Here is a 22815-nt window from a genome sequence, read left to right as displayed (position 1 = left end):
GTTAGGATTTTTGGGAGATTGAGCGAAACAAGTGTGGGGCTGATTATGTCTGGTGTTTTCATACCCTAGAGTCAGGAACCCTTGCCGGATGATGACGAAGAGTTTGAATTACCGGAATTTGTGGAGCCTTTTCTGAAAGACACCCCACTGTACACCGACAACACGGCCAATGGGATTGCACTGCTGTGGGCCCCTCGACCCTTTAACTTAAGATCTGGCAGGACACGCAGAGCTCTAGACATCCCATTGGTCAAGAATTGGTAAGATTCTTTATGGGGAAGGCATTGGTGTTTGTGCCTGTGGCATTAAGGGAGATGTCTGCACTATCATGATAGTGGAACTAAATCAGTTGCCAGCTCCTTGATGAGTCTGACTTGGTTGGTACAGGGGCCATACTGCTCTCTTAAGCACAGAGGTTGTGTAGAGAGGTTTCAAATAGTACAATTTCCTATCCATCCAAATTCTGTGGGGAGAAAGTGGTGGAGAAAAAAAGCCACAGTTGGGAAGAGTGCTCCTGGAGACCTTGTCAAGCTTTCTGCTAGCTAACCTGTCTCTGAGGGACAGTGCTTCCTATCTGGGGAATGAGAATGCATGTTTCTTGGAGCCCTGAGACATGTGATCTTTGTCCTCAGGTACCGAGAGCACTGCCCAGCGGGGCAGCCTGTGAAAGTGAGGGTCTCCTACCAGAAGCTGCTGAAGTATTATGTTCTGAATGCGCTCAAGCACAGACCTCCCAAGGCTCAGAAGAAGAGGTAAATGATGACCTGTTTTATTGGGAGTTCTCTTTCATTTGTCTTGGGGATGCAGCTGATTCCATTGATCTCTTCCCATTTCCAGGTACCTATTTCGCTCCTTCAAGGCAACAAAGTTCTTCCAGTCAACAAAGCTGGACTGGGTGGAGGTTGGGCTGCAGGTGTGCCGTCAGGGTTACAATATGCTGAACTTGCTGATCCATAGGAAGAACCTCAACTATCTCCATCTGGACTACAATTTCAATCTCAAACCAGTCAAGACCCTCACCACTAAGGTACCGGTCCCTGTCCTATCCGCTAGTCCTAAGGCAATCAATCCAGTGCTGCAGAAATCTTTCTAGTAAAGGTAGCTAGAGTAGCAGCAACACTTAACCATCTATTCTACTGTTTCCCAGTATCTCTGCAGAACTCACCTCTTTGGCGATTTGGGTGGATTGTTGGTTAAGAGACGATGGGGAAAACTGACTTGAGTGGTCTTTGTGCGGCAAACATGTAGTTCTGTAGCTAACCTGTTAACTTTCTTTCAAGCTGCTTAGTTTTAGTGCCTTGAGATAAAATACCATATAAGGACTATTGCTACTAACCAAGAGCTGTTTACTTTCAAAACGGTCTGAATGACTGGAAACTGCCTGTCTGCCCCAGAGCGGTAGGCCTTCTGATCCATGTTTTCTGGTCTGCCATTCCCAGGAAAGAAAGAAGTCTCGTTTTGGTAACGCTTTCCATCTGTGCCGAGAGGTTCTGCGTCTGACCAAACTGGTGGTGGATAGCCATGTCCAGTACAGACTGGGAAATGTAGATGCATTTCAGGTGAGCCTTATTTGGTAATAAAAAGGGCCCTGATCTCACTCGGGATGAACGGGTGGAAGATTTGTGTGGAATGCATGCTTGCCATTGGGTGGTGCACTGCCCTGGAGAAGAGAGGCAGCGATGGGAGCACTGCGAGAGAGGGTTGGGAGTGGGCTGAAGCTCATTTAAGGAATAGCTCAGACTGGGGCAATTTAATCACACTTTGATTCCTAATTTAATTTGGTATAACGAGGACTGAGCAGCCCGAACGTCACCCTCTTTACTCCTGGCAGCATAATAAATGGGGTTTCCTGAGAGTGCTTCTTTGTAACATGCGTTGCCATCTCCTCATCGTGCACGCTCTGTTCAGTTGGCAGATGGATTGCAGTACATCTTTGCCCATGTGGGACAGCTGACAGGCATGTACAGGTACAAGTACAAACTCATGAGACAGATTCGCATGTGCAAGGACCTGAAGCATCTCATCTACTACAGATTTAACACTGTGAGTACTTCTTCCCCAGGCACTAGTGATAGGCCCAGGGCAGCTGGTTGAGAGGGAAGGCTTCTTAGAATGTTACTAAGTAACATGCCATTATTGTGCCCCTCTTCTTCAGGGTCCTGTGGGGAAGGGTCCTGGCTGTGGCTTCTGGGCTCCAGGCTGGAGGGTATGGCTGTTCTTCATGAGAGGCATTACCCCACTGTTGGAGCGGTGGCTGGGCAACTTGCTGGCTAGGCAGTTTGAAGGTATGTGCAATAAGTGAAACAGAGTTGGAGGAAGTTTGTGTTGTGAAGGTAAGACTGTCCTTGTCAGCTCTTAACTCCAGCCTCCTTGACCAAGAAACCGCTTCCCATGGAACCTAGAATTAAGTGTGAATAGTGAGAGCAGTTTCCTAATTCTTTAGGGAACATTGTTTCCCAGATCCCAAACAGATTCCAAGAGGAACTGATGATGAATGGCGTTCTCGGTGAAGTCCATAGCCTGTTAACGGTCCTCCCCTCAGCATAGTGTCATTGGGTGCTATGGGCATTTCACTTCTGCTGTTTCTGCAGTCCATTTCTATGCCACTCCCCTGAATGAAGTGTCATTTCTGTGCTTGGACTCCAGCTGTCTTGTGTTAGAGAATTTTTTGTGGTTAGAGATTACGATGGGAAGCAAAATAACACTGTCCTGGTGATCTCTGTCTCTTCCAGGCCGACACTCAAAGGGTGTTGCCAAGACTGTAACAAAGCAGCGTGTGGAGTCTCACTTTGACTTGGAGCTGAGAGCTGCAGTTATGCATGACATTCTAGACATGATGCCAGAGGGTATCAAACAGAACAAAGCGAGGACCATCCTGCAGCACTTGAGTGAGGCATGGAGGTGCTGGAAAGCCAACATCCCCTGGAAAGCAAGTCCTTCACATGGCCTTCCATTTCAGTTGAATTTCACTCAGTTATGGGGAGAATTCTAGTTTGTCTAACTCTGTGGCTCCTCCCCAGGTGCCTGGGCTGCCAACTCCCATTGAAAACATGATCCTGAGATACGTGAAGGCGAAAGCTGACTGGTGGACTAACACAGCTCACTACAACAGAGAGCGGATCCGGCGGGGTGCCACTGTGGACAAGACTGTGTGCAAGAAGAACCTGGGTCGGCTGACCAGGCTTTACTTGAAAGCTGAGCAGGAGAGGCAGCATAATTACCTAAAGGTGGGGCTGGGGTGCTGCTCAGAGCTTTGGGGCTCTCTGTAGGGGGGTTTGATGGCTGCTGACCGTGGTGCTGCGGTTTGTTTGCAGGATGGCCCATACATCACTGCAGAGGAGGCTGTCGCAGTGTACACCACCACAGTGCACTGGCTGGAAAGCAGGAGGTTCTCCCCAATCCCCTTCCCTCCACTCTCCTACAAGCATGACACCAAGCTGCTCATACTGGCCTTGGAAAGGCTGAAGGAAGCCTACAGGTGGGGAGAGGAAAAGCTGCTGAGGGCCTGATACCTGCAATGGAAAATGCCCTTGAAGCTGTAAAGTTATCCATTCTTATCCAAGTTTTGAACACAGGAACAGCTTCTATTGATAAGTGGGAACCCTCATTGCTCTAGGCCATTCTATGGAGACTTTTTAGTGTGGTTTATTAGAATTTTCATGCAGTCTCCTGTCATGGCTGGAAAGAGTTGCTACTATCTCATGGGGTCACGGGCAGAAGCGGGGAGTTGAAATCAGAGGTGTCTCACAGTCCAGTCTGATTGTGACCTCCTCTTGAGGGTCATGGAATACCTGTCATTCTGTCTATTGAGGTTTGCACATAGGAACAGGGTTTGTTTTTTTTGTTTGTTTTCAGTGTGAAATCCCGTCTGAATCAGTCTCAGAGAGAGGAGTTGGGTCTTATTGAGCAGGCATATGATAATCCCCACGAAGCTCTCTCCAGAATCAAACGACACCTTCTGACTCAGAGAGCCTTTAAAGAGGTAATGTCTTGGCTAGAACTAATGTACTGACCAGTAGCAGTATTTGAGTGCCTTGAACTGAGTTACCTCCCTCTGCATTCAGAGACTAATTCTCACCCAGAATCTTGTTGGATCGATCATGTTCTTTCTCTGTCCTCCCTATAACCCAGCTTGGTGTCTCCTATTGCTTAGGTTGGTATTGAGTTCATGGACCTCTACAGTCACTTGGTTCCTGTTTATGACGTTGAACCCCTGGAGAAGATTACAGATGCCTATCTGGATCAATACTTGTGGTATGAAGCTGACAAGCGAAGACTCTTCCCTCCTTGGATCAAACCTGCTGACACTGAACCACCTCCGCTGCTGGTGTACAAATGGTGCCAAGGTCAGCACAGGCATCTGTCTTGCATGGTAGATAGGAGATCTTTTGGGTGGAGGTGGGGGTTGGCTGCCTGGTCCTGTGGTGTCCTTTCTGAAGTGGTTAAAACGTCTGCCTTTTAGTGTCTGATGGTTGCTGGCTATTCTGCTACCGGAGGCTGGATTCAGTAAATTAAAAACACCTTTGTAGACAGAGAGGGCACCCTCCCTGAAAGTTTGTGGTTGTTATATTCCTCCTTTAATTCCCATTTTTCTGTAGGGTTCTTCAATAAAAGACTAGGCTATGTAAAGGAGTGACATTGGAGAACTTGATAATGTTCTGTCTCTCCCTAGGATGGGGCTAATGGAGTGAGGGAACAGTGTTCTCTCTGACTGTGCAACTCCTTTTTTTGTGTCGCTCAGGCATTAACAATCTGCAGGATGTCTGGGAGACATGTGAGGGTGAATGCAATGTGATGCTGGAGTCCCGTTTTGAGAAGATGTACGAGAAGATTGACTTGACGCTGCTCAACAGGCTCTTGCGTCTCATTGTTGATCATAACATTGCTGACTACATGACGGCTAAGAACAACGTGGTGATCAACTACAAGGTAATGATTAGCCTGTGAGAAGCAGGGAAGGGTAGGAGCACTCTAGAGTGTTCACCTGTCTACACATCTGCTTGGGGATGCTGAGACTTTACAAGGATGAGAGAGAAGGGCTGCTGAAGGGTTGGGGAGCTAAGATTACTACCCCAGTGGTGCTCAGGAGCCTCTGTTGGAGTAGCTCTTGACAGGTCTGCGGGGGCTTAATTGAGTCTGATTTTTTTCACAGCTCTTCTCTCTCTCCTCAGGACATGAACCACACTAACTCCTACGGAATTATTCGGGGGTTGCAGTTTGCTTCCTTCATCGTTCAGTATTATGGGCTGGTGATGGACCTGCTGGTGCTGGGCCTTCACCGAGCCAGTGAGATGGCTGGCCCACCACAGATGCCAAATGACTTCCTCAGCTTTCAAGATATTGCCACTGAGGTGGCCCATCCCATACGCCTCTTCTGCAGATACATTGACCGCATTCATATCTTCTTCAGGTAGGCGCTGGTGCCTGGGTGCCTTCCCTTCTCTGCTGATTGCTCTTGCGTGCCAGCAGAGGGTGTGCAGTCCAGGCGGGACTGATCCATGGAGCCCTGGCTCTGGTGCTTCTGTCCAAGTATAAGAACATCACTGCTCCCTTCCAGCACGTGCAATGAGGTGGCAGGTGCAGCAGCACATTCTGCCTCCTGTCAGCTAGCCAGCTGTAGTGGGGAAAGGAGAGGTTTGACCTAGCTCCAGGAGTGCAGTGCAATAGTTGTGATAGCACATAGCAGGGCTACTTCCATTTTAAACTCTGCAGCAGCACTTATACTCTTGAAGAGACATGACCCTTTTGGCTGAGATTGCTCTGATTCTATCTCAGCCTTTCTGCTAAAGCTGTTTTTTGGCACCATTTGAATTATGTTCCTGTGCTACAGCAGTGAATGGGATTTTCAAAGCTCAGGCATAGTAAGGCCATTGTTCTGTATGTGTTTTAGCATGTACTGGATGTAACCTTTCTGATTTTTGGAGTGAGCAGCCATTGACCATTGGACATCTGACAGAAATATGCACAAAGGAACGTGTGGTATTTGTGCTAATGCAATATCTGAATGCACCTTGTGCAGAAGGATGTAGGAATGGAGCATTTATTAGCATGATGCCCAAACATAACTTCGCTATTCACCAGCTTTCAGGGGACTCTTTCTGTTTCAGCTGAATGGCGCTTGCCCTTTGGATTCGATACTGTTATGCACTCCTTCCTTAATGTGAATTTCTAGGTTTACAGCAGATGAAGCAAGGGACTTAATCCAGCGCTACCTGACAGAGCATCCAGATCCCAACAATGAGAACATCGTGGGCTACAACAACAAGAAGTGCTGGCCTCGAGATGCCCGGATGCGGCTCATGAAACATGATGTGAATCTGTAAGTCATCTTACATCTTGGGAGGTGGGGGGAAGTTGGGCGTGTGGGGAGCTGTGCAGTAGAAGTCTAGAATCTGCAGATACCACTAGCTAGTGCTGCATCACTCCTCTCAGCAGGATCTGTCCATGCTTCATGCTGTTGTGCCTGTCAGAGGGGTGGTGGGTGTGGGATGGGCTGTGTTCATACTGTGATGCTGCAAGTGGGAGGAAAGGGACTCAAGAAGTAACCCATCCATTAGTGGCATGTATCATCAGCCTGGACTCGGACTACATTCTTTGCCTTTCAGTGGCCGGGCTGTATTCTGGGACATTAAAAACCGCCTGCCTCGCTCAGTCACCACAGTGCAGTGGGAGAACAGCTTTGTGTCCGTTTATAGCAAGGACAATCCCAACCTGCTGTTCAATATGTGCGGCTTTGAGTGCCGCATTTTACCCAAGTGCCGTACCAGCTATGAGGAATTTACTCACAAGGATGGTGTTTGGAATCTGCAGAATGAGGTAGGGAAAGTGTCTGGCGGGCTTGGGAAAGCAGTCCCTCCCAAATCAGCTCAGGGCTCAGTGGATCGTGGTCAGTGCCCTGCATTAATGTAGGCTGGACTCATGCTGCCCTGGGGATGACGACTGAGGGATCTAGTGGGTAGTATCCAACCTGATTATGCACGAGGGCTGAATAAACCTTACCACCATCCTATGTCAGCCAAAAGATGCTGTATATTTTAAGATTTAAAGTCACCTCTATTGAGACTTTCAGATGGATAAGGTGTTTTTGTATAGGATGCTATGTGCAACATTCTATTTACACAAGTGTGTAAGCTAAAATGATGTAAATATGTCAAATGCTAACGAATCGGCCATTAGAGTGTTGTATTGAAGCTGACTGTGGCCCTTAGGAAATGCTCTGATGGGCTGTCTGTTTGGCACTGCTGACCAAGAGCATTGGCAGCTAAGCTTAATAAGAGTTTGTGTTTGCCCTAGAGCCAAATGGCTGCTTGGATTAGTCCTGGTCTAGTAAAGATCCAAGGTCTGTGAATGGATCTTGGCATGAACTAGAAAGTGGGTGGGCATGAAGACTTATGGTTAGAAAGGCTGTGCTGCTCACTTCTTAATTGCTGTATGAATGCAGAGAAGTCTCCCACCTTTGCAGGGGAGTGGGTGCATCCATGCCTGCAGTTTAAAGGGTGGTGGAGGCGTGTTTTGGAAATCACCTCATTGCATTAATTGGCCAGTGGACTCCCAGTTAAGGTGAACTGATCGTCCACATGTGCTTGTTGCAGGTGACAAAGGAGCGCACAGCTCAGTGCTTTCTTCGTGTGGATGATGAGTCTATGCAGAGATTTCACAACCGAGTCCGGCAGATACTCATGGCCTCTGGCTCCACAACCTTCACCAAGGTAATAAGGAGGGTGTTTGATGTGGCTGTTCCCAAGCAGTGGCTGGAATTGCTCAGATGACAACCCTTTGCTTGTGTTCCTAGATAGTGAACAAGTGGAACACAGCCCTGATTGGCCTGATGACTTATTTCCGCGAGGCTGTTGTGAACACACAGGAGCTGCTTGACTTACTTGTGAAGTGTGAGAATAAGATTCAGACCCGAATCAAAATTGGCTTGAACTCGAAGATGCCCAGCCGCTTCCCCCCAGTGGTATTCTACACCCCTAAGGAGCTGGGGGGCCTGGGCATGCTTTCCATGGGCCATGTTCTGATCCCCCAGTCTGACTTGAGGTGAGTCATGCTGCTTTGCACAAGGGCCTGAGAATGGGAAGGGAAAGTCTTATTCCAAGACTGCCCTGACCAGCTGCGGTTTCTGGTAGTGTTTGTGGACTATTGCTGGGACCTGCCACTCTTAAGTTATCATTGAATCTGTGTGCCCTGTTTATAGAGATCTGTCATCTCCATGGCAGCCTCAATGGTATACTTAACCAGACCCCCCACCCTCTCCCACTCATTGCCTCTGCCACAGGTGGTCCAAGCAGACGGATGTTGGCATCACTCATTTCCGATCAGGGATGAGCCATGAGGAGGACCAGCTGATCCCAAATCTGTACCGCTACATCCAGCCATGGGAGAGCGAGTTCATTGACTCGCAAAGAGTATGGGCAGAGTATGCCCTCAAGAGGCAGGAGGCTATTGCCCAGAACAGGTAAGCGCTCAGTCTGCATTCAGATGGGTTACACATGGGGCACGGTAGGCAATGGCATGTAAGCAGAAGCCTGGTGACCCCACTGGGCTTCAGAAGTGAGCTTAGCTATGAGTGTAAAGGCCCTGCTAAGCCCAGCCTGCTTACATAGGGCCGATCACTACCGGGTTTCTACTGGGAGGAGCTGGGCCAGTCTCTGCCGGATGATTTGGGCATGGATGATGATGCTTTGCAGAAGGACAGTCTAGAGGGAAATGTGGATCTGGTGAAAGGACTGGTGCTAGTGAGTCCACGAGAAGTCATTTTTCTGCTCTACTCTGCACTGGTTAGGCCTCAGTTGGAGTTTTGTGTCCAATTCTGGGCGCTGCATTCCAAGAAAGATGTGGAGGAATTGGAAAGGGTCCAGAAAAGAGCAACAAGAATGATCAAAGGTCTAGAGAACATGACCTATGAAGAAAGGCTGAAAGAACTGGGCTTGTTTAGTTTGGGGAAAAAAGAAGATGATAGTGGTTTTCAGGTATCTAAAAAGGTGTCATGAGGAGGAGGGAGGAAACTTGTTCTTCTTGGCCTCTGAAGGTGGAACAAGAACCAATGGGCTTAAACTGCAGCAAGAGGGTTTAGATTGGACCTTAGGAAAAAGTTCCTAACTAGCAGGCTGGTCAAATATTGGAATAAATTGCCTAGGGAGGTTGTGGAATCTCCATCTCTGGAGATATATAAAAACAGTTAGATAAATGTCTGTCAGGGATGGTCTAGACAGTACTTGGTCCTGCAATGAGGGCAGGGGGCTGGACTTGATGATGGGCTCTCAACGTCCCTTCCAGTTCTAGCATTCTCTGATTCATCATGAAGTTGTAGCGCAAGAATGGATCCTTGATACCAATGTTGGATCAGCCTTTTGATGTCCAGCCGATACTTTATAAACCTGAAAATACTTCATATAGCAGAAACCTCTCTGCTGCTAAGAGCTTCTGAAGCCAGGGTTGTTGGGCTGGAGTCTTTGGACTTAAACCCATTCTCATGAAATCTCTCTCTCTAGGCGTCTGACTCTGGAGGATCTAGAGGACTCATGGGACAGAGGGATTCCTCGCATTAATACCCTCTTCCAGAAAGACCGGCATACCCTTGCTTATGATAAAGGCTGGAGAGTCAGGACAGACTTCAAACAGTACCAGGTACCAACAGGGATTTGCTCTTGGAAGCTCTGACATTTACTGCATGGTCAGCACCTTCTAGTCCTGGTGAAGGGGCTTATTTCTCCCCTCCCCTTTGCACTATAGCAGGTGCAGTGCCCTGGTCTTTGTGCTTCAGGAAGGAACTAGAGCCATGTGGTGAGACTGCTATAGGTCTTTCGGAAAAGAAAAAAAAAAGTCAGGAAATGTAACCTCCACCCTCCTCAAACAGTCTCCCCCTGCTGGGAGCATGCAGGGGCATACAGACTGCAGCTCTGTTGGGTGCTAATTGACCAGATCTTGAGAACAGCGTGTGTGGACTCAGTGGTGCTCATTGCAGTGTTGGCTTCCTACCAGAAATTCTCCCTATTTGTTGTTTTAAAATACTAACCAGTAGAAAATCATTAAACAACTTTAGAATCTAAGCTGATTTGTCCTTTGTGATCTCATGTTTCTGGGTCAGGCCTCCTTTTCAGCCAGTGGGGCACATGATTTGCTCATGAACACCAGTATCTTGATTCCTTGCACTCATGTGGTTTCCAATATGGGAGCTGCTGGTTAAATAGCTGGGCTGGGTGCAGAACCTCTTCATGCTGACAATCCTCCTCCTGTTGTACACAGGTTTTGAAGCAGAACCCCTTTTGGTGGACACATCAGCGCCATGATGGGAAGCTCTGGAATTTGAACAACTACCGCACAGACATGATCCAAGCACTGGGTGGAGTGGAAGGGATCCTGGAGCACACCCTCTTCAAGGGAACCTACTTCCCAACCTGGGAGGGCCTCTTCTGGTGAGGAGAGGCCCTGTTCTGGTGGGAGTCGCACATATGCAGGATCTGGCTGGCACTCTAGAGGAGTCCCTGATCACATCCTTGGTCCTCATCTGGATGGTTTCCAGCAATCCAGCTGCATGCCTGTTGACATTTGGGGGTTTGGGCTCTGTTATTCCCTCTCTCCATTGTAGTGTTAATGCGACGTCTCTTCCCCCACAGCCTCACTATAGCAGGGCAAAAGCACGTACAAAGTACTGCACTTAGTAAAAATCAAATGCACAAATTCAAAAAGGGGTTAACTTGCTAGGCAATAGTACAGCTGAATGGGATCTGGGGCTATAGTGAATCATAAATTGAGACTGTAAACATGGTGTGGGGGTGTGTGTGTTGTTTTTTTTTTGTTTTTTTTTAGAAAAAAAAAAAAAAAAAAGGCTGTATCCTGTGGTGTATTGTCCCACTCTGCTCAGTTTTGGTGAGGCCTTCAACTGGTGTATTCTGTGTAGTTTTGGGCAGTGTGGCCAAACTGGAGAGAGACCAAAGGAAAGTAACAAAAAAAGCTGGGTTTTTTGAACCTCTTAGGAGGAACAAGTTAAAAGGAGGGAATAGGGCGAGGATTTTTGGCTGGAGAAAAGATGGAGAATAGGGACCAGATAGAGCTTCTTATATCTTAAGGGCTGTGTCCACTAGAATTAGGATGAGAAATAATCTTCAGATAGGGAGATTAGGAAAGACGTTCAAACTCTTGAGGATAGCTTAGTGGAACAGATTCTCTAGGGAGCTTGTGAAATGCCCGTCATTGGAAGATTAAAGAACCTGTCAGGGATGGTCTAGGTACTCGTGATCCTACTTCAGTGTGTAGGACTGGAAGGGACCTAGAGCTGTCATCTAGTCCAGCCCTCTACACTCATGACAGGACCAAGCACCATCTAGACCATCCCTGACTGGTGTTTGTCTAACCTGACCTTAAAAATCTCCAGTGATGGAGATCCCACAACCTCCCCGGGCATTTTATTCTAGTGCTTCACTACCCTGACAGTTGGGAACTTCTTCCTAATGTCTATCGTAACTGCTCTTGCTGCAATTTATGCTCATTGCTGCTTCTCCTTTTCTCAGAGCCTGTGGAGAACAATTTTTCTCCATTCTCTTGTAATGACCTTGTGTGTACTTGAAAACTGTTATCATTATTCTCCCTCAGTCTTCTCCAGACTGAACAAACTCATCTTTTTAATCTACCCTAACTCGTGTTTTCTAGATCTTTAATTGCTTTTGTTCTTCTCTGGACTTTCTCTACTTTGTCTATATGTTTCATGAAATGTGGCACCCAAATCTGGACAAAATACTCCAGCTGAGGCTTAATCACATTGGAGCAAAGCGTAAGAATTACTGCTTGTGTCTTACAGCACTCCTGCCGAAACATCCCAGAATGCTTGGTTTTTTACAGCAGCGTCACACTAATTGACTCAGTGCAGGGGGGTGAACAAGATGATGAAATCCTGTAAATGCAGGGGTGGTAGGGGGCCCCGAGAGGGCCTTCTAGGCCAGCCATCTCTGCTGATGACCTTTGAAAGCTCTTTCTAATCATACATTTCCCTGCTCTGCGCTGTTTGTGGTCTTTGCTGGAGAGAAAACCACTCTCACTTCTGTGGGGAGGGATGGCTTTCTTGCAGAGCTGATTACATCTGTGCCTTTCAGGGAGAAGGCCAGTGGCTTTGAAGAGTCCATGAAGTGGAAGAAGTTGACAAATGCCCAAAGATCGGGTTTGAACCAGATCCCCAACAGACGATTCACACTCTGGTGGTCTCCCACCATTAACAGAGCCAATGTAAGTGAAGTCCTTTTTCTGGGGACTTGTGTATCTCTGTAGAAGACAATTAGATGAGCTGTGTTTCAGACAAGTTCTTTAATTCTCACCATTCTTCAAAGGACTCTGTAAAGAGTAACTTCAGATTATAATCATGGTAAATGTAGATGTCTCCTTAGAGCAGCACCTGTCTTAATCCTCTCATATAGGGCTCACCTGGGCCTGGTTATGGACCAGAATAGAGTGGGACATTTACCTCCTGGGTCTTCCGTACAACATTCCTGTGATTACACCACAAAGTACAACATGTTCTCATGGCTGCTGGTCTCTTGCAGGTGTATGTCGGGTTTCAGGTACAACTGGATTTGACAGGGATCTTCATGCATGGCAAGATTCCTACACTGAAGATTTCCCTTATTCAGATTTTCCGAGCCCACTTGTGGCAGAAGATCCATGAGAGCATTGTAATGGATTTGTGTCAAGTGAGTGGGATGTTCAGGAAGCGTGTAGAGATGTGTGTAATTGTTTCTCTGTGCAGGAGGGATGTGCTTGGTTACCATCCATGCCACCAGGAAGTCCCTTTCCAGTTCCTGGGACTCAGGAGTGAACCTACTGCTTGCAGTGGAGATTGCCCCAGGAAATCCACGATTGAGCATCTGTGCTGCTCTGAGAGTTAGGACAGGGCTACGCCCTCCCCCAGTGCTGTCAGGAGGGAGATGGCAAGGGAACATAGCTGTCTGTGCCTGTTTGGTGTGCCTGCTGCTATTACTGGGAGAGGGGTTCATCACACCTGTACCTCCTGTGCACTGCTTTCTGCCACATTTACAATGCCCTCTCCAGGTGTTTGATCAGGAGCTGGATGCTCTAGAGATTGAGACTGTGCAGAAGGAGACCATCCACCCCAGGAAGTCCTATAAGATGAACTCCTCTTGTGCAGATATTCTCCTCTTTGCCTCGTATAAATGGAATGTATCACGGCCATCGCTGCTTGCAGACTCCAAGTAAGTGCTGTACTGGCTCCCCTCTGTTCCTCTGTGTGCGTGCATGCGGAACCTGGGTCCCTCATGCATTCAGGGGTCTGTTTGGCTGTCTAGTAGGACAGGGTCCTGCACACCAGCAATGACTTGTTGAGGCTTGTGGCCCTGGTTCAGACCATTCATTGTTTCTCCTCTGCTTTCTCTTTGTCTGGGCTGACTTTTGAAGAGGGCACAGCCAGAAGCATCTTCTTTGCCTCTTCTCCTGTTGTCCGGACACTTGTACCTCTTGCGGCATGAGGGAGACCTTGGCGCACATTTACGTCGAGTGTGCCAGGCTGCAGCCCCTCTTCTGGCTCCTCCAGAACCTCCTCCTGAGGTTCTGGCTGCACTTTTCCCCACAGCTCCTTATCCTCTCACACCCTGTCCGTGGCCCCATGAAGTCGCGGGACCTCCTCGTCAGCCTCCTCCTGGCCGTGGCCAAAATGGCCATTTACAAAACTAGGGAGAGGAGGCTGGCAGAGGGGGCGACCTGCGACTGTGGGGCCTACTGCCGTTGCTCCCTCTGGCCATGAATCGGGGCAGAGTTCCTCTGGGCGGCATCCACCGACTCCCTCGACAGCTTTGAGGAGCGGTGGGCGCTGTCCGGGGTTCTCTGCTCGGTGTCCCCCTCCGGTTCCCTCATTTTGAACCTTTGACCCTCACTCCCATCCCTGTTTTTTCTTTCATTGTTCCCTGTATTCACTCGGGGTCGTGGCTTCTTTTTAGTGGGCTCCCTCTCGTCCTGAGAGGGGTCTTTTAGTCATGGGTGGGCTATGCCTGCCCACCCACCTGGGTTTCCAATAGGCTCCTGTTGTCCTTCTCCCTGAATCACTGGCTGCCACTCCCCATTAAATGAGCTACAGTGCTGGTGTCCCTGCTGTCTTGGGGGTCCCTAAGCTGCGAACTGGTGTCAGTCCCTTTACAGGTGCCCCTCACCCTAGATTTCATGTGGCAGAGGCTCAGGAGAGGTGACCGGTTCCCATTATAAGTAGCGGTAGCAAACATTCTTCATCTGAGCCAATATGAAACTGAGGCTGATCTTATCCAGATCTGTCCCCTAAGCCTTTCTGCCCCTAAGTGACAAACTTAGGTCTTGTAGGCTCTGCATAATTAACAATTGGTTTTAGTGCTCAGGCTAGGGAGTGCTGTTTGTCAGAGGATACTGCAGCTGCCTTTGGGAGGCTGGAGTCCATGGCTGTATTCTTTTTGCTCCCCAGAGATGTGATGGACAGTACCACCACTCAGAAATACTGGATTGATATCCAGCTGCGATGGGGCGACTATGACTCCCACGACATAGAGCGCTATGCAAGAGCCAAGTTCCTGGATTATACCACGGACAACATGAGCATCTACCCCTCCCCCACTGGAGTACTCATTGCTATTGATCTGGCCTATAATCTGCACAGGTGAGATCCCCTAGCTTTGGGATTACAGTATGTGTCCAATAGTGCCTTATGTATGTGTCAGAAGAAATGGAGTAGTTTATGCACCAGGAATAGCAGCCAGGGGTGGGAGGAGAGGTAGATGCAGGGAGTGAATGGGGGAGAGGCCTAGCTAACTCTGTTTTTAATAATGGAGGGTCAGGTCACACCAAGTGAGTCTTAAGGGCCCAGGCTTGGTGTCACTTGCATTCTTAATGGAGGGTTTCTCTGTGGGCTCACTTTGGGCGTGGCAGATGGAGCTATGTCTGCCTACAGCACAAATTGTTCCTTCATGAAGGGAGCCGGGAGTGGTGTCTGGAAGTCGCACCACTTCCATGGGGATCCCCAGCACCAATGGAGCTGTTGCAGCTGCTCTGGGGACTACTGTGTGAATGCTAACTGCTGTGGCCCACTGCTGTCATGTGGGGAAGCCGGGGCGGTGTAGCCACATGCACAGCTCCCAAGGACACTGAGGAGAGCTGTGTGCTGGGGCCAGAGATGGACCACAGTGCTGCAGTGGGACATGCCAAGTGCTGTAGCATCTGCCCCTGCCTGTGTGGAAAGGGGCAATGTTTGTAACTGCTTTTCCAGTAAAAGGCCGTTGATGCCTTTCAGACCCTGAGCTGGAGGTGTGGTAAAATCTGCTACTGATACAGTGCTATGTTGCTTCCTCCCCAGTGCTTATGGCAACTGGTTTCCTGGAAGCAAGCCTCTGATTCAGCAGGCGATGGCCAAGATTATGAAGGCAAACCCTGCTCTATATGTATTGAGGGAGCGTATCCGCAAAGGGCTGCAGCTTTACTCATCAGAGCCAACAGAACCGTATCTCTCTTCCCAAAACTATGGGGAGCTCTTCTCCAATCAGATCATCTGGTTTGTAGATGACACCAATGTGTACAGAGTTACCATTCACAAGGTGAGTGTGACAGGTGGGAGGAACATCTGACTAGAGCATAGGAAGGAGGACTCTGGTAATGCACTGTACTTGGGGGAGTCTGGGGCAGAGATGACAATCTGAGAGATTTTGGTGAGCCTGGGAATTAATGGATGTGGACGACTATGCAATTCATGTAGCTGTTAACATTTGTGTGGAGCTGGAAACCAGAACTCCTTACACAGGCATTTTCTGTCCTGTCACTAGTCCTGGCACATACCACTCATGTTAGTGTTTTCACTTTGGTGTTTTCTTCCAGACCTTTGAAGGGAACTTGACCACAAAGCCCATCAATGGGGCCATTTTCATTTTCAATCCCAGGACTGGGCAGCTCTTCCTGAAGATTATCCACACATCCGTGTGGGCAGGACAGAAGCGTCTGGGCCAGGTAAGAGCCAAGAAGCATGTGTCGGGGCGGGACACTGGGCCACAGAATTGCTCTGGCAGCTTCTGGATACTTGTTTGGTCACAGTGATTGGGGCTTCTGCATGTGGGACCTCAAAGGGTCTCTGGAGCCCTTGTCCAGTGCAGGGTACTGGGAAGTCCCAGCAAAGTGAGACCTAATACCAGTTTCTACTATAGGACGGTACTCCTTGGTTTCACTGCGTTTTTGTCAGGGCACTGTGCTTTTTGGGGGCGTAAGCAGCCCACACTCCTAAGCAGGGCCTGCAGGCTGGAATTCTAGGTTGCCAACCACTGGTGATGAGGGAGGGCAGACAAGAAATATATTCAGTCACTCGTTATAGCTCTTCTAGTGGATTGTGCTTCCAGCCCTCCCAGAGAGAGGAGAGTACCACTGACATGAGGCTGAGATGGCTTGTCACTAAGTCACTGGTTGAATTGACTCTTGTTGGGTTTCATCATAAGTTCGTTTTCCCAGTCAGACTGGTGGAACACAGTGAGATGGTGTAAGTGCCCAGCAGGGTCAGTAACAGGAGCATTTCATTGTATTTGCCCAAGCTTGATGCTTTCCTCTCCTCCCCAGAGGATGGGCTGTGTTTTGCTATGAAAGGCTGCACAGTGTGTGAGATCATATTCTAACGGTGTTTTTCTCTGTAGCTGGCCAAGTGGAAGACTGCTGAGGAGGTGGCTGCCTTGATTCGCTCCCTTCCTGTGGAGGAGCAGCCCAAGCAGATCATAGTAACCAGGAAGGGCATGCTGGATCCACTTGAGGTAAAGGATCAGATACCGGGGGGCAGTGGGCACCATTCTAAAACCTCTTAAATCCGAGGCATCACGAATGGAGCATCCTCCACCCACCTTCACTCCACGCATGTGCCACACCACTTTGGAGTGCCGTTCCAGCTGTGGGGCCAGGAGGTTGGGGGTGGGGAGGCACGTGTTTCCAGCTGCGGGGCCTGGTGCAGTCTCCAACTGTATGGCTCAGCAGTTGAAGGTGGGGGTTGTCTCTGGCCAGGGGGGGCTCTGGTGAGTTAGCAGTTGGCGGGGCTAGTGCCTGGCTCTGCAGGGTGGGGGCTTGGCAGGGTGATGGTTGGGATGAATCCTACTGGACACAACGGTTAATTCCCTGTACTACAATGGCTGCTTTGCTTCAGAGTGGTCAAGTGAAAGGTGAGTTTTCTGTATCATTGCCACACTGGTGCACTGGTGTTTGATTCCTTAAACAGATTCATAGCGGAGCCCTAGATCAGGGTCTGTGTTCTATGGGGTCAGGCAGAGATTCTGAAGAAATGTTTTATACTTGTTCTCTTTCTCTGAACTCCAGGTGCACTTGCTGGATTTCCCAAACATTGTGATCAAAGGGTCAGAGCTGCAGCTGCCCTTCCAGGCCTGCCTGAAAGTGGAGAAATTTGGTGATCTCATCTTGAAGGCTACTGAGCCCCAAATGGTTCTCTTCAACCTTTATGACGACTGGTTAAAAACCATCTCCTCTTACACGGTAAGTTCTGTGTCCACCCTGAATGGCTTCCTGGCAAATAATTTGTATTAGAGTTGATTAGTCTCAGGTGTGAGGATCCTTTTATAACTGCTGTGTACCAAATCCATGCAGGATGATGGCCAGGACATAATTTGCTGCCAGATATATGGAGCAAGAGCCAGTGCTGCAGGGGTCCCTGTTTTTTATTCAGGGACTTGCTGTATCAGCAATGGCACCAGGCCATACTTAGCTCCGTGATGATTCACTTCAGACCCCAGTTCAGTTTTTTGCTCTCTATGTTGCGTCTGCAGCATAACTGTCCCCTGAGGCAGGAGTAAATCGCTGTATGTCAGGTTTTCCTCCTCACTGATTAGCACCATGTCTTTCCATAGGCATTCTCACGTCTGATTCTCATTCTTCGGGCACTACATGTGAACAATGACCGGGCCAAAGTGATCCTGAAGCCAGACAAGACCACCATAACAGAGCCTCACCACATATGGCCAACACTGACAGATGAGGAGTGGATCAAGGTGGAAGTACAGCTCAAGGACCTGATCCTTGCAGACTATGGGAAGAAGAACAAGTAAGCAGCATGTCAGAACAGGACCAGGCCTCACCCCCTTTTTCCCTCCCCCACCAACAACTGTGCTATCAGATTCTCTGCCTGGCAAGAGGGAGGTTTAAATGGGGGTGGGGGCTTGGCCTCACCTGTTTTATTTCAAGTTGGGAGTCCTGGACCAGTAGGGAAGCTAGATATTTCTGATCACTTTCAATGGGATCATGAAATGCTGGTGTCAACTTCTGTGGCATGTTGTACAGTGCATGGGTTTGTGTCTGTCACTGATGTGTTCTTGAGGTGGAGATGAGGATGTAGTCAGTATGTCCCCATTAGCCACTTTCCTTTCCCCAGCTGGGTCTTGCTCCCTGCCCTCCCCTCCCCCACCCCCAAGCTAGTGTTTGGTGAGCTCAGTGGGGAAGATTGGTTGAGGAATGCATCTTGGAACACCTAGCCACACAGGTGTGTTCTCTTTTTCTTGCAGTGTGAATGTGGCATCCCTGACACAGTCAGAGATCCGAGATATTATTCTGGGCATGGAGATCTCCGCTCCCTCTCAGCAGAGACAACAGATTGCAGAGATTGAGAAGCAAACTAAGGAACAGTCACAGCTGACAGCCACACAAACACGCACTGTTAATAAGCATGGTGATGAAATCATCACCTCCACTACCAGCAACTATGAAACTCAGACCTTCTCCTCCAAAACCGAGTGGCGAGTCAGGTAACGGGATAGGGCTGGGGTTTGATGTGCTGGGCGGGAAGGGCCAGTGCAGTCAGGTGAGGGATGGGTCTGTTCCTGAGCTGGTGGATATCTCCTGTTCACAGAGCAATCTCTGCTGCCAATCTCCACTTGAGGACAAACCACATCTATGTCTCATCTGATGACATCAAGGAAACCGGTTACACCTACATACTTCCCAAGAATGTGCTGAAGAAATTCATCTGCATTTCAGACCTACGGGCCCAGGTGAGTTTATACTTAAAAACCAACTCATTGTGCTGGCACTGTGGCATGCCAGTACTAGGGGCTCAGTCTTGCCTCTGATTTTCTGAGGCTCAGAGCAAGAGGAGAATTCCACTGAGCAGCAGTTATGGGGCTGTACATGGTGGTTGTGTTCTAGCCCAGCTTCAAAAATGCCATGTTCCCAGTATTGTGGAGAAATGGCTTCTGCCACTGTTGGGAGGGTGGGGTGGGGAACCTTGGATGTTCCCTGTGCTTATGAGGATCCCCAAACAAAGGGCTGCTGGCCTTGAAAACGCAGGATAGAGTGGGTGCTCACTGCTGTCATGGCCCTACAGGGAAAATATCCAAGGACTTTACTGATGGATGTATGTGTGCTTCTAGATTGCAGGGTACCTGTATGGTGTGAGCCCTCCAGATAATCCCCAAGTGAAGGAGATCCGGTGCATTGTGATGGTGCCCCAGTGGGGAACCCACCAGACGGTGCATCTCCCTGGTCAGCTGCCACAACATGAGTACCTGAAGGTGAGTCTCCTTCCTGCAGCCCTTGCTTGAATCCATTTCCCTCTGGGGAGAGGAAGGCTTTGTCTTGAATGCTTTAGAGACAGTGGGGCATTACTGTGTGTGAAGTCACCTGCCAGCCACTGCCTCTGATGAGTTCTCTCTCCTTAGGAAATGGAGCCCTTGGGATGGATTCACACACAACCAAATGAATCCCCTCAGCTCTCGCCGCAGGATGTCACCACACATGCCAAGGTCATGGCTGACAATCCCTCCTGGGATGGGGAGAAAACCATCATAATCACCTGCAGGTGCGCAAGATAGGCTCTCACTAGAATAGGTTCTGGCATCTGTGGACTGGCTGTGCCAGGTACAGGAAGAATAGTGAAATCATATGCTTCTGTGATCTGTGACCCCGTGGAGAGCAGGAGCAGATAGCTTAGCTTGTGTTTGCAGAGGTAGCATCCAGAGTGAGTAGATTGACTCAACATGGTGCACTCATTTTGTGGAAATAGATCACTTTGCTTTGAGCTAGAGGACAAATTCTTCCAGCTGGGAGTGGGATGTTAACACTTAGCTCCTGCCCTTCAGTCTCAGGGTTAACCTGATCTGCAGCTTTGGTCACTACCGCTTTTCTTCTCTTCAGTTTCACTCCAGGGTCCTGTACTCTGACTGCCTACAAGCTGACTCCTAGTGGCTATGAGTGGGGCAGGCAGAACACAGACAAAGGGAACAACCCCAAGGGCTATCTGCCATCCCACTACGAGAGGGTGCAGATGTTGCTGTCTGACCGCTTCCTTGGCTTCTTCATGGTACCAGCACAGGGATCCTGGAACTACAACTTCATGGGTGAGTCCCTGCCAGCACAGAGCTTTAGTTGACAGTGGTTGGAGTAGTGGAGGCAGGGTGGTGCCTTGGTTAGTGCAAGGGGAATGTCACTGGTGCTCTGTGCCCCGTATTGCATCCAAGTAGCTGCTTGTTCGGAAGGCGTGCTACACTCAATTTCATGGTGTCTGTCTGTGACATTGTCCCTTTTTAATGCCATGTCTGATGGATGCCAGAATTTCAGGGAACGTTCTTGATTTTTTTTAATTTAGTTTTTGCAGTAAATTAGAAAGCTGAAAGTGGAGAAATGGGACGTGGAGCTCCTGCTACCAGTTTAGAGGAGCCAGTTTCGAGCTAGGGATGTGGAAGGTTAACTGGTAAACATCCCCCCCTTAACAGCTGATGCTTACTGGTTCCTCCCCACCACCACCACTCACTTCTCTTCTAGTTGATTACTGGTTAAACATCGCTGAAATGGCTGAGGCCTCAGGCATGGTGGCTGAAATGTTACTGCTTTATTCCAGGTGTTCGTCATGATCCTAACATGAAGTATGAACTGCAGCTAGCAAATCCCAAGGAGTTTTACCATGAGATCCATCGCCCATCTCACTTCCTGAACTTCGCCTTGTTGCAGGAAGGAGAGGTCTACTCTGCAGACCGAGAGGATCTCTATGCATAGACGTGGGCTCCCAGACCTCACATAGATGCTGCAAGGATTTAGTACTGTTGATATTCAACTGTGTGTGCGTGCGTGCGTGCGTGCATGCCCCGGGAGAGTTAGTGATCTGCAGGCATCCATCCCCCTGTATTGCTTTAGTGTTCATTGCTTTAGATGCTTCAGTCTCCATTTACAGATGGCAGGATTTGTGTAAAGTGTCAGTCCAAATGTATTTTGTGGGTTTTTTTGAGAATGGCATAATAAATTTTATATAAATGGGAACTCCACATTGTCCTTGTTGCCTCATCATTGTGAAAGCTGGGTTCAAAAGTCACTTTGGTTAAGAGTATATTTGCACCTGTTACTTAAGTGTCATAGCATCTAGGAACCCTTGTCATGGAACAGGACTCTGCTGTGCTAGGTGTTTTTTTTTTAAAGGGGACAGGGAAACTGTCCCTGTCCCACAGAATAGCAACAGTGAGGTAGCTCTGTTAGTCTGTACTCCAACAAAACAAAGCAGCAGAAATGTAGCATTTTAAAGATGAACAAAATGGTTTATTCAGTGATGAGCTTTCATGGGACTTCTTTGGATCTGAAGAAGTGGGTCTATCCCATGAAAGCTCCTAACCAAATAAATCATTTCATTAGTCTTTAAAGTGCTACATTTCTGCTGCTTTGTCCTGTCCTAAAGAGTGTACAAGTAAGTAAAAGATGAGACAACAGATGGGAACAGACAGGAGTAGAAGGAAACAATGAGAAATATTGATCAGCAGTTAGGCTGTGGTCTTACCACAGTCCAAGCTTGTCAGTGTTTTTTCAAAGCATCCCAGTGCGGGAGACCCTAAAGAGAGATTTGTTGGTGTGTAATGAGGTGAAGTGGTGGTGTTACTATTTACCCTGCAGAAATGCCACAGAGGAGCTCCCAGTGTTACAGTAATTTAACCATAAATTTGTCTAAATACCATTCAGCCTTTGGATTTAATAATCTCTAAGATACTTAAAAATAAGCAGCCAGTACTTCTAATACAAACCAGTGACCAGTACACTTTTACACATTGGCCAGTCAAGGAAAACTATACCATCCTGGTGTGCTCTAGTAGGTATAGGTAGGGTCTGACAAAATTGTCATTCATATTGTTTCATACCCTTTAACAAAAGTCATAGCCAATTATCATGCCAAGAACTAACTTGAGAAATCTTAAGCTAATTTTCAGTTTTAATACTGGTAAGATTTACAACCTTTTTTCCTGCCAAAGTCTTCACCTCTTCCCTTTCCGTCCTCCTGCCCAACTGCTTTTGCCTTCATGGGTGTATAAGGTAGGAAGGGCCATGTTGGTCTTGAGACAAGATCTTATTTTAAACCCTCCACAGTCGTTGGTGGTATTCATGAAATAAACATTTCTAAACCAATCTTTTAAACCAGCCACCCTCCCTTTGCTTTTATAAGCATTTTCAGGCTACACCGAACAAGTAGCAGGAAGGCCATTTCTTTACCTCACTTTCTACTAGCTTTAAGATTGCTCATTCTTCATTTTCACGTGCACTTTGGACCCTCCCACAGGTGGGGCGCCGCGCGAGAGAGCCCCAAGGGCTTTGCTTGGAAAGGGGCAGCGTGCGCTGGCCCGAGGCCGCTGCTGACTGCGCTGATTGAGGAAGGAGTGGGGTTCCCACGCAGGGCTGCTCGCTAGGGGGCCAGGGCGGGATGGAAAGAGGCTGAGCGCCGCGGAGCAGCAAGGGGCCGGCCCGGGCCACACAGCGGGCGGGGGAGAGCGCGTCGGGCACCCGTGCGCCCGGCCCGGCCCGGCCCGGCCCAGCCCAGGCGGGCGCTAGGCGCCCAGCAGCCGCAGGGGAAAA

The 22815-nt window shown here is 48.7% G+C and overlaps 1 protein-coding gene across 3 annotated transcripts in view; it reads left to right on the top strand.

Moving 5' to 3' along the window:
- The window catches only part of PRPF8 (pre-mRNA processing factor 8), a 29243-nt gene extending 8000 nt beyond the window's left edge, over nt 1-21243 (top strand). For all 3 annotated transcript variants that reach the window (XM_075013650.1, XM_075013651.1, XM_075013652.1), the window contains exons 9-43: nt 70-260; nt 633-752; nt 838-1027; nt 1440-1559; nt 1909-2043; nt 2156-2285; nt 2733-2929; nt 3021-3227; nt 3315-3478; nt 3856-3982; nt 4154-4346; nt 4742-4929; nt 5172-5410; nt 6173-6319; nt 6606-6816; nt 7593-7709; nt 7793-8040; nt 8279-8458; nt 9495-9630; nt 10249-10418; nt 12093-12222; nt 12537-12683; nt 13042-13202; nt 14435-14626; nt 15320-15557; nt 15835-15963; nt 16635-16748; nt 17302-17475; nt 17847-18040; nt 18498-18737; nt 18842-18983; nt 19362-19502; nt 19650-19789; nt 20125-20327; nt 20828-21243. In XM_075013650.1, coding sequence (XP_074869751.1) covers nt 70-260; nt 633-752; nt 838-1027; nt 1440-1559; nt 1909-2043; nt 2156-2285; nt 2733-2929; nt 3021-3227; nt 3315-3478; nt 3856-3982; nt 4154-4346; nt 4742-4929; nt 5172-5410; nt 6173-6319; nt 6606-6816; nt 7593-7709; nt 7793-8040; nt 8279-8458; nt 9495-9630; nt 10249-10418; nt 12093-12222; nt 12537-12683; nt 13042-13202; nt 14435-14626; nt 15320-15557; nt 15835-15963; nt 16635-16748; nt 17302-17475; nt 17847-18040; nt 18498-18737; nt 18842-18983; nt 19362-19502; nt 19650-19789; nt 20125-20327; nt 20828-20982 — 5910 coding nt within the window. In that variant the 3' untranslated portion in view covers nt 20983-21243. The remainder of the gene's footprint in view (nt 1-69; nt 261-632; nt 753-837; nt 1028-1439; nt 1560-1908; nt 2044-2155; nt 2286-2732; nt 2930-3020; nt 3228-3314; nt 3479-3855; nt 3983-4153; nt 4347-4741; nt 4930-5171; nt 5411-6172; nt 6320-6605; nt 6817-7592; nt 7710-7792; nt 8041-8278; nt 8459-9494; nt 9631-10248; nt 10419-12092; nt 12223-12536; nt 12684-13041; nt 13203-14434; nt 14627-15319; nt 15558-15834; nt 15964-16634; nt 16749-17301; nt 17476-17846; nt 18041-18497; nt 18738-18841; nt 18984-19361; nt 19503-19649; nt 19790-20124; nt 20328-20827) is intronic.
- Nucleotides 21244-22815: the final 1572 nt, after the last annotated feature.

Source organism: Carettochelys insculpta, chromosome 19, assembly GCF_033958435.1.
Source record: "Carettochelys insculpta isolate YL-2023 chromosome 19, ASM3395843v1, whole genome shotgun sequence".
NCBI lineage: Eukaryota > Metazoa > Chordata > Testudines > Carettochelyidae > Carettochelys > Carettochelys insculpta.
The sequence above is the reverse complement of the archived record's forward strand: the minus strand, read 5'-3'. Positions and strand labels throughout refer to the sequence as shown.